The sequence below is a fragment of the Periplaneta americana genome, chromosome 6, assembly GCF_040183065.1.
Source record: "Periplaneta americana isolate PAMFEO1 chromosome 6, P.americana_PAMFEO1_priV1, whole genome shotgun sequence".
Taxonomy (NCBI): domain Eukaryota; kingdom Metazoa; phylum Arthropoda; class Insecta; order Blattodea; family Blattidae; genus Periplaneta; species Periplaneta americana.
The window spans coordinates 98,169,347-98,184,876 of NC_091122.1; the positions used below are offsets into that span (position 1 = coordinate 98,169,347).

General features: G+C 35.1%; 2 protein-coding genes across 2 annotated transcripts in view; both read right to left on the bottom strand.

Annotated features, from left to right (window-relative positions):
* The window catches only part of LOC138701530 (zinc finger protein ZFP2-like), a 581,888-nt gene that overhangs the window by 290,268 nt on the left and 276,090 nt on the right, over positions 1 to 15,530 (bottom strand). The window lies entirely within an intron of this gene.
* On the bottom strand, positions 1,172 to 14,824 carry LOC138701532 (putative zinc finger protein 66). The gene is made up of 2 exons (XM_069828531.1): positions 14,560 to 14,824; positions 1,172 to 4,634 (listed from the first exon to the last, which is right to left on the bottom strand). The coding sequence occupies exon 2, from the start codon at positions 4,460 to 4,462 to the stop codon at positions 3,326 to 3,328; it is 1,137 nt and encodes a 378-aa protein (XP_069684632.1). The 5' UTR covers positions 4,463 to 4,634; positions 14,560 to 14,824; the 3' UTR covers positions 1,172 to 3,325.

A 15,530-nucleotide genomic window follows, 5' to 3' on the forward strand; every position in this document is an offset into this window, starting at 1 on the left:
TACTCCCACTTACAAAGTGGTGAAATCCAAAGCAATTGTCATCCACAATATTCTGTTTAATTGTATTCACTATATACCAATATGAGGATACTCAGCCAGATTATAAATATATATTCACTAGCAATTGTGTCTTCTTTTACATTTAAAATGAAGATAATACATAGTTTAGTTCCATATAACACCCCAAAGAAAGTGTACAAGATAAGCAGTGAAGACAAAATGACGTGAACATATTACACACATTTTTAATTATGGCTTTATTGTGTAAGCAATGTTTAATTCCACAGAACATCTGAAAAAAGTGCATCAGATTTGCTGTGTAGAGAAAAAAAAAGATGTAAATAAAACACATACATTTTAAACTATTGCTTTATTGTGCAACAATTTTACAGTACAGGAATGAAAATTAAAAAGAGTGAAACCCAACAGAAGATACCCAGAGATACATTATGAATACATATTTCATCACCAATATAGTCTGCATTACATTGTACAATCCCTGCAAAATCGTAATTCCAGTTTTGATATATTGTTTTCAGTTTGATATTATATTAAAATTACAAAGCCTAAAACATATCTAAAATAATATATTTACTGAATGAGGGGAAAAAGAATGTATTAAAAAAAATTAACAATGCGGATTTGTTACATAGGTACTACTACAATATTTCACACAACAAAATTTTTTGATTCACCACGAGAAAACAAACTTAACTAATAATTATAACATTCACAGCAAACCAATATTTACTCTTTAGCAAAATATACAGAAATGGATACAGCTAAGTTACGTAAACTTTCCAATTGGTTTGCAGTACTGAAAATTCATACTAATTGCATGGTATTGATGACATTAGGAAACAATTAATTCTACTAAGATAACTTTCAGGACAAAGCCGTTTGGACTTATTTATACAAACAATGAAAATTATCATTGTGATAGGAAGGACTACCTTAATTTCTTCACTGTAAGTCTATATGAATTTAATGTTAGTTACTGCCAATATTTAGACAATTATCATCCCTTCAGTAGAAGTAAAATAATGTTCAAACACGGCATCTCACTGCTGATTACAGAATTGCAATATTTTGTTAAAGTCTACAAACATAGGCTATAGAATCTGCTTCCTTTAAACGTGTCACTCATATTGTCTTGACATGTAATTTTAAATGGAAGAACACAAGACATTAACTATTCGAAGGAAGATGGGGTACTCTATTACTGAACACGTAAATCAATTCTATTTAAATATATCAGTGAAACTATACACGATATCATTTACATAAAGCACGATTTTATTGATTACCAAATTAGGTATAAAATACAATTGAAATAGTACAGTTTCATCATAAACAGATTTGTGAATTTCATGGTAGTGTAATTATGGAATTTAACACATATAAATTGTTTATTTTAAACTTTCATTCTAAATCATGACCAACGATATATACACGATATACAGAAAATTAATTTTAACTGCTGACATGACCTACAATCTTCCTTCAACACATGAGTGATAGCAGAAGCAAAATTTTTATATCGAATTGCAGTGGGTTCCAAAAGGTCGACTATAATTCTCTACACAACACACTGAAATACCCACAAATTTCACTATTAAAAGGCCACAATTATTTTAATCGCAACTTAGAAACTAACTTCCAGGGATCAAAACACCTCTGGTTCAGATATGATAAAAATAATTACATATCCAACTCATACCCGACACAGATTTTGCCATCACATAATGTACACACACAGCATCATATCATGGCACCCAAACATAACATCTGACAATGTTATCACTCATAATATATACAAAGAAAACAATGTTTTAACCAATTTACTTTATCAGAAACTATTTCAGTCTATTTCAAGCAGAGGTGAGGGAATTTTCTCTGGGATATTTAAAAAAGCCAGAAATTTAAATGCCTTCATTGAAACCCATGTAAGACTGTATTATACTGTATACATATAATCGTGGAAATAATATAAAGAAATAATTACATTTGACTTAAAATTATATGTGTTTAACAATGGCGAGTAATCCTTAGTGATTACTATGCTTGTCTCTGGACACAAGTAGTGTGCGTTCAATCTGGACTAATGTTTATGGGACACTAAAATTCTCAGAAAAGCAAAAATTGAGTGTCATAGATTTATGGTATGTAAAAAACAACTTGGGCCATCCAAATCATTCCTCATAACACAGTAATGATAAGGGACACCAAATATAAGACCATTATAAGCGTTTCTGATTTAGAACAATAGTAAGAAAAATTGAATTTACAATATGTACAAAAATTCAAGTTGCAACAAGACAGTTAAGACAGATACAGATCATATTTTCGATAACTGTGGAAAATAATAATATCTTTTTGACAGATAAAACAGATACAGATCATATTTTCGGTAATGTAATTGTGTTAAGTCATAATATTCTTTCATCCTGTCCGCCAGAATTTGCCCATACTTTGTCTAATCAAACAAAGAAATTAATATAAAATACTGCACCTAATCATGACTCATATTTCTAATCATCAATCATCATCATCATCATCATCATCATCATCATCATCATCATCTTGTCATCAGGCCAGAAAAAGAGCTACAATTTCCCCATCCCTGACTCATAGAAAAAGAATTACGTACGAAAATTTACAATGTGCAATAAACCACACAAGTTATTAAAAAAAAAAACTCCCACTACAAATGAGGCTAAATATTGCATTTTAATATTATTAAAGTTTTGCCAGACAAATAGGTTCCTTCTCACCTGATGACGCAGGTAAGTCAAAATTTCGAAATGCAAGGCAGACACAGATATTTTTCGTTAAAACAAAACGGTGAATTTTATCTAACAAATACTAATTCAACAACAAAAGACCATGTTCAAGTGCTCAAAACTAGACTAGATATGAAAACAATTCTAACAAAAAAAGTCCTACTTATGATTATGGGTATTACCATTGTTATTTATTTATTTAGCTTAGATGTGAACACCCCATTGCATTTGCCATGAGGATTATACTAGAACTACTGCAAAAGCCAAAAGACACAACAGAGGAAAAGAAATCTCTAATATCAACACACTGAAAGATTGTATAGAAAGCTGCGTGATAATACATAATTTGAAAAAAGGAGAGAATGAGAAACCAGATATCTTCGACACTGTAGTCAGTGGAAAGTGATTATAGATAATTCTACGTATACTGGATTAAAATTCAAGCAACAATGAATAAACATAAGCTAATGGTCCAAAGTATGGGGGAATACTGGTCACTCAAATCTACTCAGTGAAATGAGTATGTGTGTACTCAACATTACTTAAGTTTTCTTTACTTTTTTCCCCTTCTTATGAGTTTTCTGGTGGACTGTAAGCAAGGCTTTACATACAAAATCTTGTTCACATGCATCACAATGATAGGGCCTCTGGCCTGTATGAAGGCGTTTGTGTATGGTGAGGGTGGAGCGCTGGGTGAATGCTTTACCACACATCTCACACTTGTAGGGACGCTCCCCTGTGTGGACACGATAGTGCTGTTTCAGATCCCAGCTCTTGATGAATGCTTTGCCACAGACATCACAAGTGAAGGATCGTTCCCCCATGTGAATCTTGCAGTGAGTCTTCAGATGATCTCTGCTGCTGAAGGTCTTGCCACATACATCGCACTCATATGTATGGGCTCGTGTATGTGTATTGACATGTACATATAGTGAGTTCCTGTGTGGGAATGTTTTGCCGCAGATTTCACATTGGTTCAGCTTCTTGTCCTTGTATGTGTAGCCTTCCTGTGTACATTCAGGATGCATAGTCTGTCTGTGAGAGAACAGACTTATTTTATGATGGAATGCCATGCCACATTCATTACATGGGAACAATTTATCCTTTGAATGGAGGCGCTGATGCAACAGGAGAGCAGAGCGGTATGAAAACATTTTTCCACATGTCACACACTTGTGGCTTCCTGCTTTGCCCTTCTGCAGGAAATGAACCTCTCTTTGATGCTTTAGCAGCTCTTGTCTTGTTGCATATACTTCGCAACAAGTCTTGCATCTGAAGAACTTCTCCTTATGGGCCTCTGCATGCTTTGCCAACTGTACACTGTACCTGAAGTTCTTGCCACATGTTTCGCAGCTAAATGGATAGGAATGTCTTTTCAGATGAATTTTCAAGTAGCATTCCCGAGAAGTGGCATGTCCACAAAGATTGCAAACGAACCTTTTTGCTTCCTTGGCATGAGTTTTTTTATGCTTTGTTAGAGCTCTGAATGTTCTAAATTTATCTCCGCATATTGAACAGGGGTAATGGTACTCATCACTATGGCTAGCAACGTGATTAGCAAGCTGATCTCCTGTCTCAAAGGTTAGGTTACAATCTGAGCATCTGAATCCCTTCTGATCGTCTGGAAAGTCAGTTTCAACTTCCACCTTAATGTGAGTGTTTAACTGGTCAAAATGCATCAATGTGTGTGCCTCCACTTCCGACTGCGGTATCTCCACACAGCACAATTTGCACAGTAGATCATTCTGTTGCTTCTTCACTGTGTTTCCTCTTCTCGAAGATATGCGCTTCTCTTTAATCCCTCTTTTCTTTCGACCAACTACACCATCACTGAATGCTCCAGGTGCACACCTAGAAACAAGATAATTTGAAAATAACTACATTTTCCCCCTTTCTATTTGAGAGCAAATGTTACAATGTACACTAACAAAGTTCCTAGAATTATCACACATTGCTACTGTTCGATTACAGGCTAAAGAGCAAATGCCCTAATATGACGGCTTTCATGACTATAGAATATCGTAACTTAACAAATCATTGGCAGAAAATAATAGATTAACAACTTTGATAAAACTCTCACAACTGTAACAAATTGAGATCAGCTGTTTTTTAGTAGTTACACCAAAATTCATTTGAAAACATGATGTGACTAGACGAACAAATAAAAAAAATATACTATGTCTTTAATTCTCTTATTTTCAGTTCATCATAGTATGATTGCCCTAAGTCTGATGCTTAATACAGCAATAAGCAACACCAAAATAGAAACTGGAATAGTCCACTTCCCGACATCTAATTCCTCTCTAAAAATATGTAAGACACTGCATCATCAAAATATACATCAGGCAAGTGTGATAGTGGAAAGTGACCATACTGCCTATTATTAGAATACTCAATCATTCAAGGCATTTTATCTTATACACACACACCCACACACGCACAAACATATATTAATCACACACACACACACACACAACATTACATGCACCCAAGCACAGCGGATCAAGATGTTATACATGTCTCTCTCTAGATTGAACTCAAAACTTATTACTCACGACAGTGAAAAACGTAATATATTATTTACAGTACACTAAGTACATCTAATGTTACTGTCACCTAAAGAAGATAAATAATAATTGCAAACTAACTGCACTAATTGTACTATCGCATCGTAAGAGACACGTTCCCACCCCCCTTCAATCTCCTTTAAGTCATTCCATTAGTACTGTACCTTCATCAAATAGACATATAAATGGATTGTGGAATGTAAAAGCAACTATATGCTATACATTTGGTCTGGTGTCAATAAGGAAGTCTTGATCAGCATTAGTGGTGCCCCGATGCTGGATCAACAGCATAACTTCTTGTGAGATTTCCAGTAAACAGTAAGTAGTGCTTTACACATGAAGTTCTTCGCCACATGTCGCAATGGTAGGGTCTGTGCCCCGTGTATAAACGTCTGTGTATGGTAAGGGTGGAACGCTAAGTGAGAGCTTCATTGCAGATCTCACACTTGTATGGTCAATCCCCATGTGTGCACGGGTATGTGTTGCTTGAATAAAACTCTTGCTACAGGTGAATGATCGAACATCTGTGTGGACAATTAAATGCGACTAATTACTGAATGCTTATCCAAAAACATCACATTCATACTTATAATCCCATGGATGAGAGTTTACATGGACATGGAGGGATGTTTTGAAGGAAAAGTCTTGCCACATATCTCACATTGGTATTTGAACACTGAGTCATCAATTAAAAATTCTTGCATTGAAACTGAATGGGTGTTCTTTGCATGTTCATAAAGACTCTGCCTATTGGGAAATGCAGCACAACATGTTCTACAACAGAACTGAAAAACGTGTTTCTTGTGACAGTGTTTCTGCAAATATCGCTGTTGTCTTCTGGTAATATCACAAACATTGCACATACATCTCCTCTCATAAGCATGAACGCTCTTGTGCTTTTACAAACTCCTGAAACTTATAAATTTATCTTCAAAATAGGAGTGCATAATGAAATACACTGGTATGGAAGTCATATGGGTTGCTAAGTCACCTGTCCCAAAAGCCAGGACAAATGAATTCTTTCTTACTGTGCAAATAATATGATCACACTGCACTTCTGACTTCACAACCAGATATAATTTCTCAACACACATCAGGCCCTGTAAATCTGTACCAGTATTAATCTTCAACTTCTTTTCTTTTTCCAATATTATTTCTCTTCCTGAACTTTTATTCCTTATATTGTGTTTTTTCTGTCGGCTAACTAGGACACCACTGAATGCTTCTTATGTGCTCCTAGAAACGAAGATAATTTGAAAGTAACTCCATTTCTATTGGTAAATGTCCAGCAATGGTGGCTTCAGATGGGGAGTCCTATATGTATATCTCCTCTTATTTAACAAGGACAACAAAAGTGTTATCTTACATAACCAGCAAAATAAAATTATTCCTGGGTGACAAAATTGAAGAAAAATCACAAGATTGTAAGAAATAATGATCAAAAATGTCCACAATACTGTATAAAACAGCAGTCTTTCCTCCAAAAGATGCCAGAATATACAGCACCAAAAATGAGAAATTATTTGTAAGATGAAAACTACATATAACAAGACATAGACAAAAAATTTCTGCAATATTCAGCGAGAATATACGGAGACAAGCAGGTAGTATTCATGTATAAATAATAAAAAAAAAGTTGTTCTGTGAATTATGAAATTCGAGATTTCCATTAAACTCATTGTCAGGTTAATGATTTGTAAAATGGCCAAAGACACTTTCTTGCTTACCAATTACAGACCAATAACGAAATACACTAATTACAACTATTACTGCTGCTTATCTCATATATAACAAATAAATCCCTCAAACGATGCCTCTGTTACTACTTATAAGATAAACAAACTACTAGCACATATTACTGTTTATGTGGTATCTTTGGGTCTCATGTTTGGTAACGTGAAGTTACAGAATATTCTCCTGAGTTACCAAATCTAAAATGAATACTTCTTACTGTCTTCAAGATTTATATGACACCCTCACACTGACCACATACGGATTGGGTAATCAGTTTTATGAGTGATGATTATCACAAAATTATCACCATATTCCTTAAACATGACAGATACGTTTTTGCTTTTGATGAAGACCAAAATAACACAATGAGCGCCTGTCTATGAATTATGTCAAGTCAATGGTTTGATATATTTTCAGGACTGTTCGCTCCCCTAGTCACATAGAGATATTCTGAAAATTTAAATTTAAGCTTAGGCCTATACATGCCACAAACGACATATACAACACAGCACTACTGAGATCAACTATTGAATGATCTCTGGTTGCTAGTGAAGGGGATGAGGAAGGTAGCATTACCATAGCGGACAAAAAAAAAAAGACTAAGTATATGGCTGTATATTGGCATTCAAACAATCTTGGTTTACACACACCTGCCGTGAATATCTATGATTTCTCCTAGTTTTTTCTACGTAACTGAAGAGTATATTTGAATAGATTACCATTGCAATTCCTTTGTATTCACAGAACCATAATAAGTCTATTTATTCCACCCACAATGATTAACATTTTCATTTGAAACTGCCATTAAAGAAAACAATGAAATGAATAAACAAATTTAAATACAGCATTATTTTCAAAGCAATTCAACTATTATCACTTCAGAATTTATTTTAAATGAACTGATTGTATAAAAAATAGAGGTTCAGTGTAGTCTCTCTCTCTCTCTCTCTCTCTATTAGACTAGACAGCATTTCGGAAGGCGGTCAGCTGCTATATGCACCGTAGCATTTCTGGTATGTGACGTCACAAGCTTGTATTGTAGAACCAATCAGAATCAGTCTATAACAAGTACTACCCGAGGTCGTTTGTTCACGTGTGAGTGTTTCAATACATTGAATAAGTAGAACTAACATTTACTGTGTATGTGTGTAAGATAAATAAATGGAAGAAGAGACTGTAAAAAGACAAGTACTGTACAGGCAAGCGCGGAAAATATTGTTTAATGTGTACAATTATTTTAAGAACGTTGACGAGCAAAACGCTGCCGGCCATCTTGATGCTAGCTGCAATGTTGTCAACGCGCAAGAAACGACTGCAGAAGCATGTGGTGTGGGATTGAGAACTGTGCAAAGAATACTGTTAGTTTAGTGAAGGAAAGAGGGTTTGTTTGGTGTCATGCTTACAGTAATCAATGGCTAAGGTCATTATTGACTTTTGATAATTTAAATTCTCTCCTGCGCTATTTGTATTGCACGTGCGTGTGAAGTACGATGTGCCAATGTTGTACGCTGCCTTGCTCTCTCTATCTGTCTCTCTCGACGCAAATGCTAGCAGACTACTGCCTTCCGAATGGCCGTCGACTCTAGTAACATAAAGAACATGGACATCTTCTAGGCTAAATGGAAAGTACCAACTGCACAACTTTTCCTTATACATAGTCAAAATCAGTCATCAACAGGGACTGCACACCTGTACGAAATGAGCACAATGATACATCTCTTTAAATTTGATCATTCATCTTTCTGTGACTTTTCTGATGAACTGTTAGAAGAGCTTTACACACAAAATCATGGTCGCAAACGTCACAATGGTAAGGTCTCTGTCCAGTATGGAGCCGTTTGTGTATAGTGAGAGTGGAGCGTTGAGTAAATGCTTTGTCGCACATTTCACACTTATACGGCCGTTCCCCCGTGTGCGTGCGTTGATGCTGCTTGAGATCCCAGCTTTTGATGAATGCTTTTCCACATACATCACAGGTATACGAGCGCTCTCCTGTGTGAATCTTGCAGTGAGTCTTCAAGTGATCCCTTGTGCTGAATGATTTACCACATACATCACATGCATAAGTGAGAGCCCGAGTATGAGAATTGACATGCACACGCAACGAATTCTTGTATGGAAACGTCTTTCCACAGATCTCACACTGATGCACATTTCTTGCATCTGCATCCCAGGTCGACAACAAATCCCGCACTGACTCTGGGTGTACACATTTCTTGTGTGCATACAGACTCAGCTTGTAACGGAATGTGGAACCGCATTCATCACATGTAAACAGTTTCTCCACTGAATGCGATGTTTGATGCATCAGTAGGGAAGAGCGATAAGGAAAGAGCTTGCCACAGGTTGTGCATTTATGTACCATTGGCTTCTCCTGCTCCAGATGACTCTGTCTTTTATGTACTGCCAGTTCTCGCCGAAGTGCATATGCTACACCACAAACATTACATTTGAATGGCATGTCCGTGTGTGTAGCTTTGTGTCTGTTCAGTTCCACTTTGTAATGGAATGTTGCACCACAAGTGTCACAGGTGAATGGTGATTGATGCCTCATAACATGAAGTTTCAAGAAACGCTCCTGGGCTGTTGCATAGCCACACATATCACAAGCAAATCTTCTCTCTTTTGAATGAATTTTCTTGTGTCTTTTCAAGGTTCTGGAAGTCCTAAATTTGTCTCCACACACAGGACAAGGATAACTGTAGGCATCGCTGTGTGCAGACATGTGGGATGCAAGCAATGATCCTGTCTCGAAAGTTGTATTACAATCAGGACAACGGAAACCTTTCTCACTGTCTGAATGATCTGATTCAATTTCTAGCTTTACTACAGGATATAATTGATCAAGCTGAGTGAAGTCCCGTGATTCCATATCAGATTCGGGTAATTCTATATTGTTAGGCTTCTGCTTCTGCTTCTTTGCATTCTCCTCCACTTTCCTTCTTCCCAATTCTTTGTGCTTCTTTTCAATTCCTCCTTTCTTTCTTTCACTGAATGCTTCTGTTGCACACCTAGAAACAAGATAATTTGAAAATGACTATTTATGCTCCTCCTTCAGAATAAAAGAAATAACACTAACAGCAACATATCTTTCAATATTATGCTACACTGTCATTGTCTGATGATCCCCTGTTTTTCTCTTAAATCAGTGAAGACTTCAATTTAAGATCGAGTTTCTCATCTCATATGTGCTACAATCAATCAACATAGCTTTATCACATCTCCTGAAGGGATTTTTTGTAAACCTAATAATTTTATATTCCTTAATAATTTTGGATTTTTCTATTTTCATAAGAAACTACAGTACATAGAATTGTATTGTTTAAACCATTACTCTTCATTGCTCTATAGTTTGACAATGGGTTCCTCAATACACTGATTACTTTTAGTCGGAGTCAAATCCATTTCATTGGATGAGCAAGACAAAATATTACTAAAATACTCTATATACACAGTTTAAAACTTAAATTTGCAACAGTATTGAATGGGTCCTCTTCAATACATCTAACATGCATATTTTATACTCCATATAATAATTACTATACAATTTACAACTCTTAATTTATAACAATGTTAAATTAAAGTCCTATTCCTTATCTCAATTTACAATGCAAACTCCTGCAATTGTGTACAGCATCTCTATTAAAAAAAAAATGAAAAGAATAGTACCGTAACACAGGGTCAATCCGATTAAAATTTTCAGTTTAAGTGTTAACCATATAAGGTTATATCCTAGCAAACAGTCAATTTAATTTTATAATCTTCTATTATTTTTAGAATCCTGTATACCGAATATAAATAGCCTACATTGTTTTCACCTTCGTTTTTTTTTTTTTAACTTTTATTGTTGAACAGTGTCACCTCAATACGAGGGGTGAATCTGATCACATTATTTTATCATTTAAAATCGGACACATACAACTAAATGTGTGAAAACAATCACTAATTGAATTTTAAAAAGTTTTTAAAGAACGTTTCAATATTTATGACAAAATATAATTATAACAATATCATAAATGATCTAATATCGTAGACTTCAATTTTAAAAAATGTGTATTTCCCATGTCGCAGGGTTTGTTGCACCAACTTTCGAACTATCTGCCCTTCTTCTACTTCAGTGGCAGGATATACAAAAAAATGTATCACCCTCTCCCAACTTTTTTCGGAGAAATTTTCTCTCATACAAGATCTCTCCTATTTTTATACCCACTCTGCCAATGAAACATTTTATTCTTTTCTTAGCGGGAAATCTTATAATAGCAAAATCATTTTCTGGTAGCTTAATTTATCATTCAGTGTTGTGTAAGGGATCCCATATTCTTCCGAAGCTTAATTTTCCTAATTTTAAAGGTTTCACCATATTCAAATGTAGTCTGAGTTCTAATTGCACTTTCTTCTTGGTCCTAGCTTCTTTGTATATATCCACATTGTTGAATTTAACCTACAGTATAACGAAATTAAGGGGCATAACTTAGTAACAAAATTAATCCCAATCAAATTACCAGCTTCTTCCTTACATGCGCGCGTGATTGGAGTCACTTTCTAAAACAACAACACTACATTAAAAAGGGCATAAAATAAAAACGAAAATAAATTTATCTCTAATACTTTACACTAACCCTTAAGGGTCTCCTGTGAAAATAAATATTGTGTTACTTACTCTATTAACAAAATATGTATTGAAATACAGTACAAGTTTTCTACAAGAATTTTCCAACACAAAAACGTAGCACACCTCGGAATTCTTCTCGCTACTGAACATAGTAAGTTGGATATCAATTGTTGCTGACAAATAATCGTTTTTAGAAACATGAATGCCAACAATGCTTTCAAATTATCAGCGACATCTGTGTACGGCTGTTTGTTCAAAAAAAAAAAACATTATTAATCGGTTTCACAACACTATGTTGGAGTTACTCTGATTTACGGTATATGGTCATGTACGCTAATTAACGAACTATAGTTAGAAAGAAAACAGATGGCCCTAAAATTCTAAGCAATAATTTTTAACTTTAAATAACCGTATCAAAAGACTACATTACTTGAACGATATAAAACAATAGTAGGAGTAATGAAAGTTAACAATACTGTACCAAATATCTGGCAGACTGTAACATGAAAAGTTGCAGTGTTCCGATTCTCCCTGAAGAACTTAAAGTACCGGTAATGTCTAGGTACTGAGATTTTAGGTATCTACATCTAAATTAAAGTTATAAAATAAAATGCCTTGAATATATGTGGTGTTACCCAACAACTGCCAAACGAACTATAGTACAAAACAACCATACAACATATGCCGGTAGTAGTTTTGTTCACCTCCTAATTCAGAACAAATTCAATACAAGCATTCATATTAACAAGATTTGATGTAGTAAACGAAATCATGCCGCAGATACAAATTACTTGAGATGCTATTCAGCATTAAGTTTCTGTTAAAAGCCCCAGTACTTTCTGTGGGATATAGTTACTGATGTTCCTGCAGTTAACAGATGTAGAAAAGTAAAATATAGATATATATGTTCCTCCAATTGGCCACTTCAAACTACAGATTAGATCCTAAATTTCATTTTCTTCTATGCATAATAGATACTCGTACATTAGAGAAAAATAACATTGTGATTCATAAAGAGATATTTTGTCTCAGAAAATTGCTATTTATGACCAATGAAAAAGCCGCTTAATATTGTAAGTTTGTATTCTACAGAGCATCCACACGAAATCCCACTACTCCGGATTTCAAAATTTATTAACTAACTATAACAGCTGTGCAACTGGTTTTACATTAAAACATTTCATAACTATATCGAATGGAAGACGACAGCGAACAGATGGTGCGATATGATAGGAATATACATATTGATAATACACTTTTTAACATTCGTATTATTAATGATTTGTTAAATGTGTTATATAAAAAATTTTCCCTTGTTAATTTAAACTCTTATGTTACTTTATCTTAGTTAATGACTGGTTTCAGCCAAACATCTGACTAGAAATCTGAAGATGGCAGATATTAAGCCGAAACTAATCATTAACTAAACTAAAATATGATAATAGTTCCAATTAACACAGGAAAGTTGTTTATATAACAAATCATCAGCAATAATAACTTTGAAATATATTTTACAATGAGCGTTCTGTGCCATCAAAGGATATTTTTACTACAGACATACTTCTTGTGTAAATTGCATCAGAGATGTGTAGAAATATGGCAACATTAGCATAATTTCACGTAAACAGACAGGCCTACTTCATCTCACACAAATCTGGACTGCGGAAACTTTCCATTCTTAAAAAAGGTACAGCTTCATTCTCAGATAATCAGCATTTGCTGTGGCATCACGTCAGAGGATTGTGTTACTACTGTTCTAAGATAACATAGTAGATGGTGCTGTATACAAAGATATTGCTCAAAAGTTTGTGCCCTTGTTAAAATTTTATGAACATGACTTTTGGTTTCAGCAGGATAGTGCAACGTGTCACGCTTCTAATGAAAGTGGAAATGCTAAGGAGCTTTTTTTTTTCTTTTTTCTTGGTAACCACATATCCAAAAACTTCTGGCCACCACACTCCCCTGATTTGAATCAACCATTTTTTACTTTAGGAAAAGAGCTTATAAAGATAACCCTCGTATGATAGACGACCCGAAGCAGGTAACTATGCAGACCATAGACACTATCACTCCTATAATGTTAAGATGTGTGTTGCAGAACATGTGCAAGTGTGTGAACTTCCGTTAGGAAGGGGACATTTCCAGCATATGATGCTGTGAATAACATGATCCATTATGTATTTACGAATATTGTGTAGTTTATAAATACTCCATTGATATATAGTTCAAGTAATAAATTCACAAACTATGAGTACTCGAACTAAATAGACACAGTGTACATACATAAACATTTACCTTGAAATAAAAAGAAAATAAAACAAAACAAAAACCCATATTATAAACATGAGAATTCTCTTCCGTATGCTAAATCCAATCCAATGCAGTTTACCGATAGCATATATAACAATACTGCTTGGTTTCCAATGCCAAGCACTCGACAATGAGTGAGTGGATTTTTCTCGACTGATCTTGGCATGATTGATACCAATTGTAAATGTAGCCAGCAGATGCTTTTGCAACTAGCAGGCTATGAACCAATGAGATTTTGAATCAGCACTGTCATAATCTTATTTACCACAGAACTCTACAATTACTGTCATCGTGAATGGTGGTACCAGTTACCAAGAAATGATTACTATTAGAAGAATAATATTAATGTTTCTCAATTGTGAACCAAACATTTATAATGGAAACTGCAATGGATCATTTTAGTCACTGGCTTTGACTGTTTAATATTGAAAAAGAATCTATAACAGACACGTGAATAGCAGAAGAGTGATGTGATATGTTCAAACTTTGCTTGGTGCACTACCCAATTGAAAGTTTTGTTGTTTCTGACCATGCAAAGAATGCAGTAACTCACCGACTCTCACCATTAAATCAATGCATTATGTCCTCTACTGGTCAAGAACGACCTGCATAACCTGATGCATAATCACATCTTGCAGAATCATCTTGTATTATCAAACTATTATCAGAATTAGTCAAAATATGAATTAGAAAAATAGGACGTTTCTTTCCTTTTCTTGTATCTATCAATTATAATCATTCAAAATCACTAACAGCCTCTTCAGATGTGTTCTACGCACTGATTCTACCAAAATACATTGTAAGGGAAGTTGCAATGTACTGTTACTACATACAACCTTTATTATTGTTTTTTAGGTTTCTTGTGTATTTTCTGATGTACAGTGAGCAGCGCCTTGCACACAAATTCATGGCCGCACACGTCACAAGGATAAGGTCTCTGTCCAGTGTGTAGTCGCTTGTGTATGGTAAGAGTAGAACGCTGTGTGAAAGCTTTGTCACACATCTCGCACTTGTATGGACGCTCCCCTGTGTGTGTACGGAGATGTTGCTTGAGGTCCCAGCTCTTTATGAATGCCTTACCACATACATCACATGTGTACGATCTGTCACCTGTATGTATCTTGCAATGGTACTTTAAGTGATCCCTTGTGCTGAACGACTTGCCACAAACATCACAAGCATAAGTATGGGCCCGTGTGTGTGTGTTAACATGTACTCTAAGAGAGTTCTTGTAAGGAAATGTCTTGCCACAGATCTCGCACTGGTTCACAGATTTGTAACGTTTGCTTGTGAGCTCTTCTACTGATTCAGGGTGGAGACATTTCTTGTGAGCATATAGACTCTGCTTGTAGCGGAATGTGGAGTTGCAATCATTGCATTTGAAGAGCTTATCACCTGTGTGTGATGGCAAATGCAGCAAGAGAGCAGAGCGGTATGGAAACAATTTTCCACATGTCATACACTTGTGTGACATGGGTTTTTTCTCCTGTGTTGTGTGAACCTTCCTTTTGTGCAGAAGAAATT

What these genes read in the sequence shown, in the direction of transcription:
- LOC138701532 (XM_069828531.1), bottom strand. Translation starts at nt 4,462, where the DNA reads ATGCATTTTGACCAGTTAAACACTCACATTAAGGTGGAAGTTGAAACT.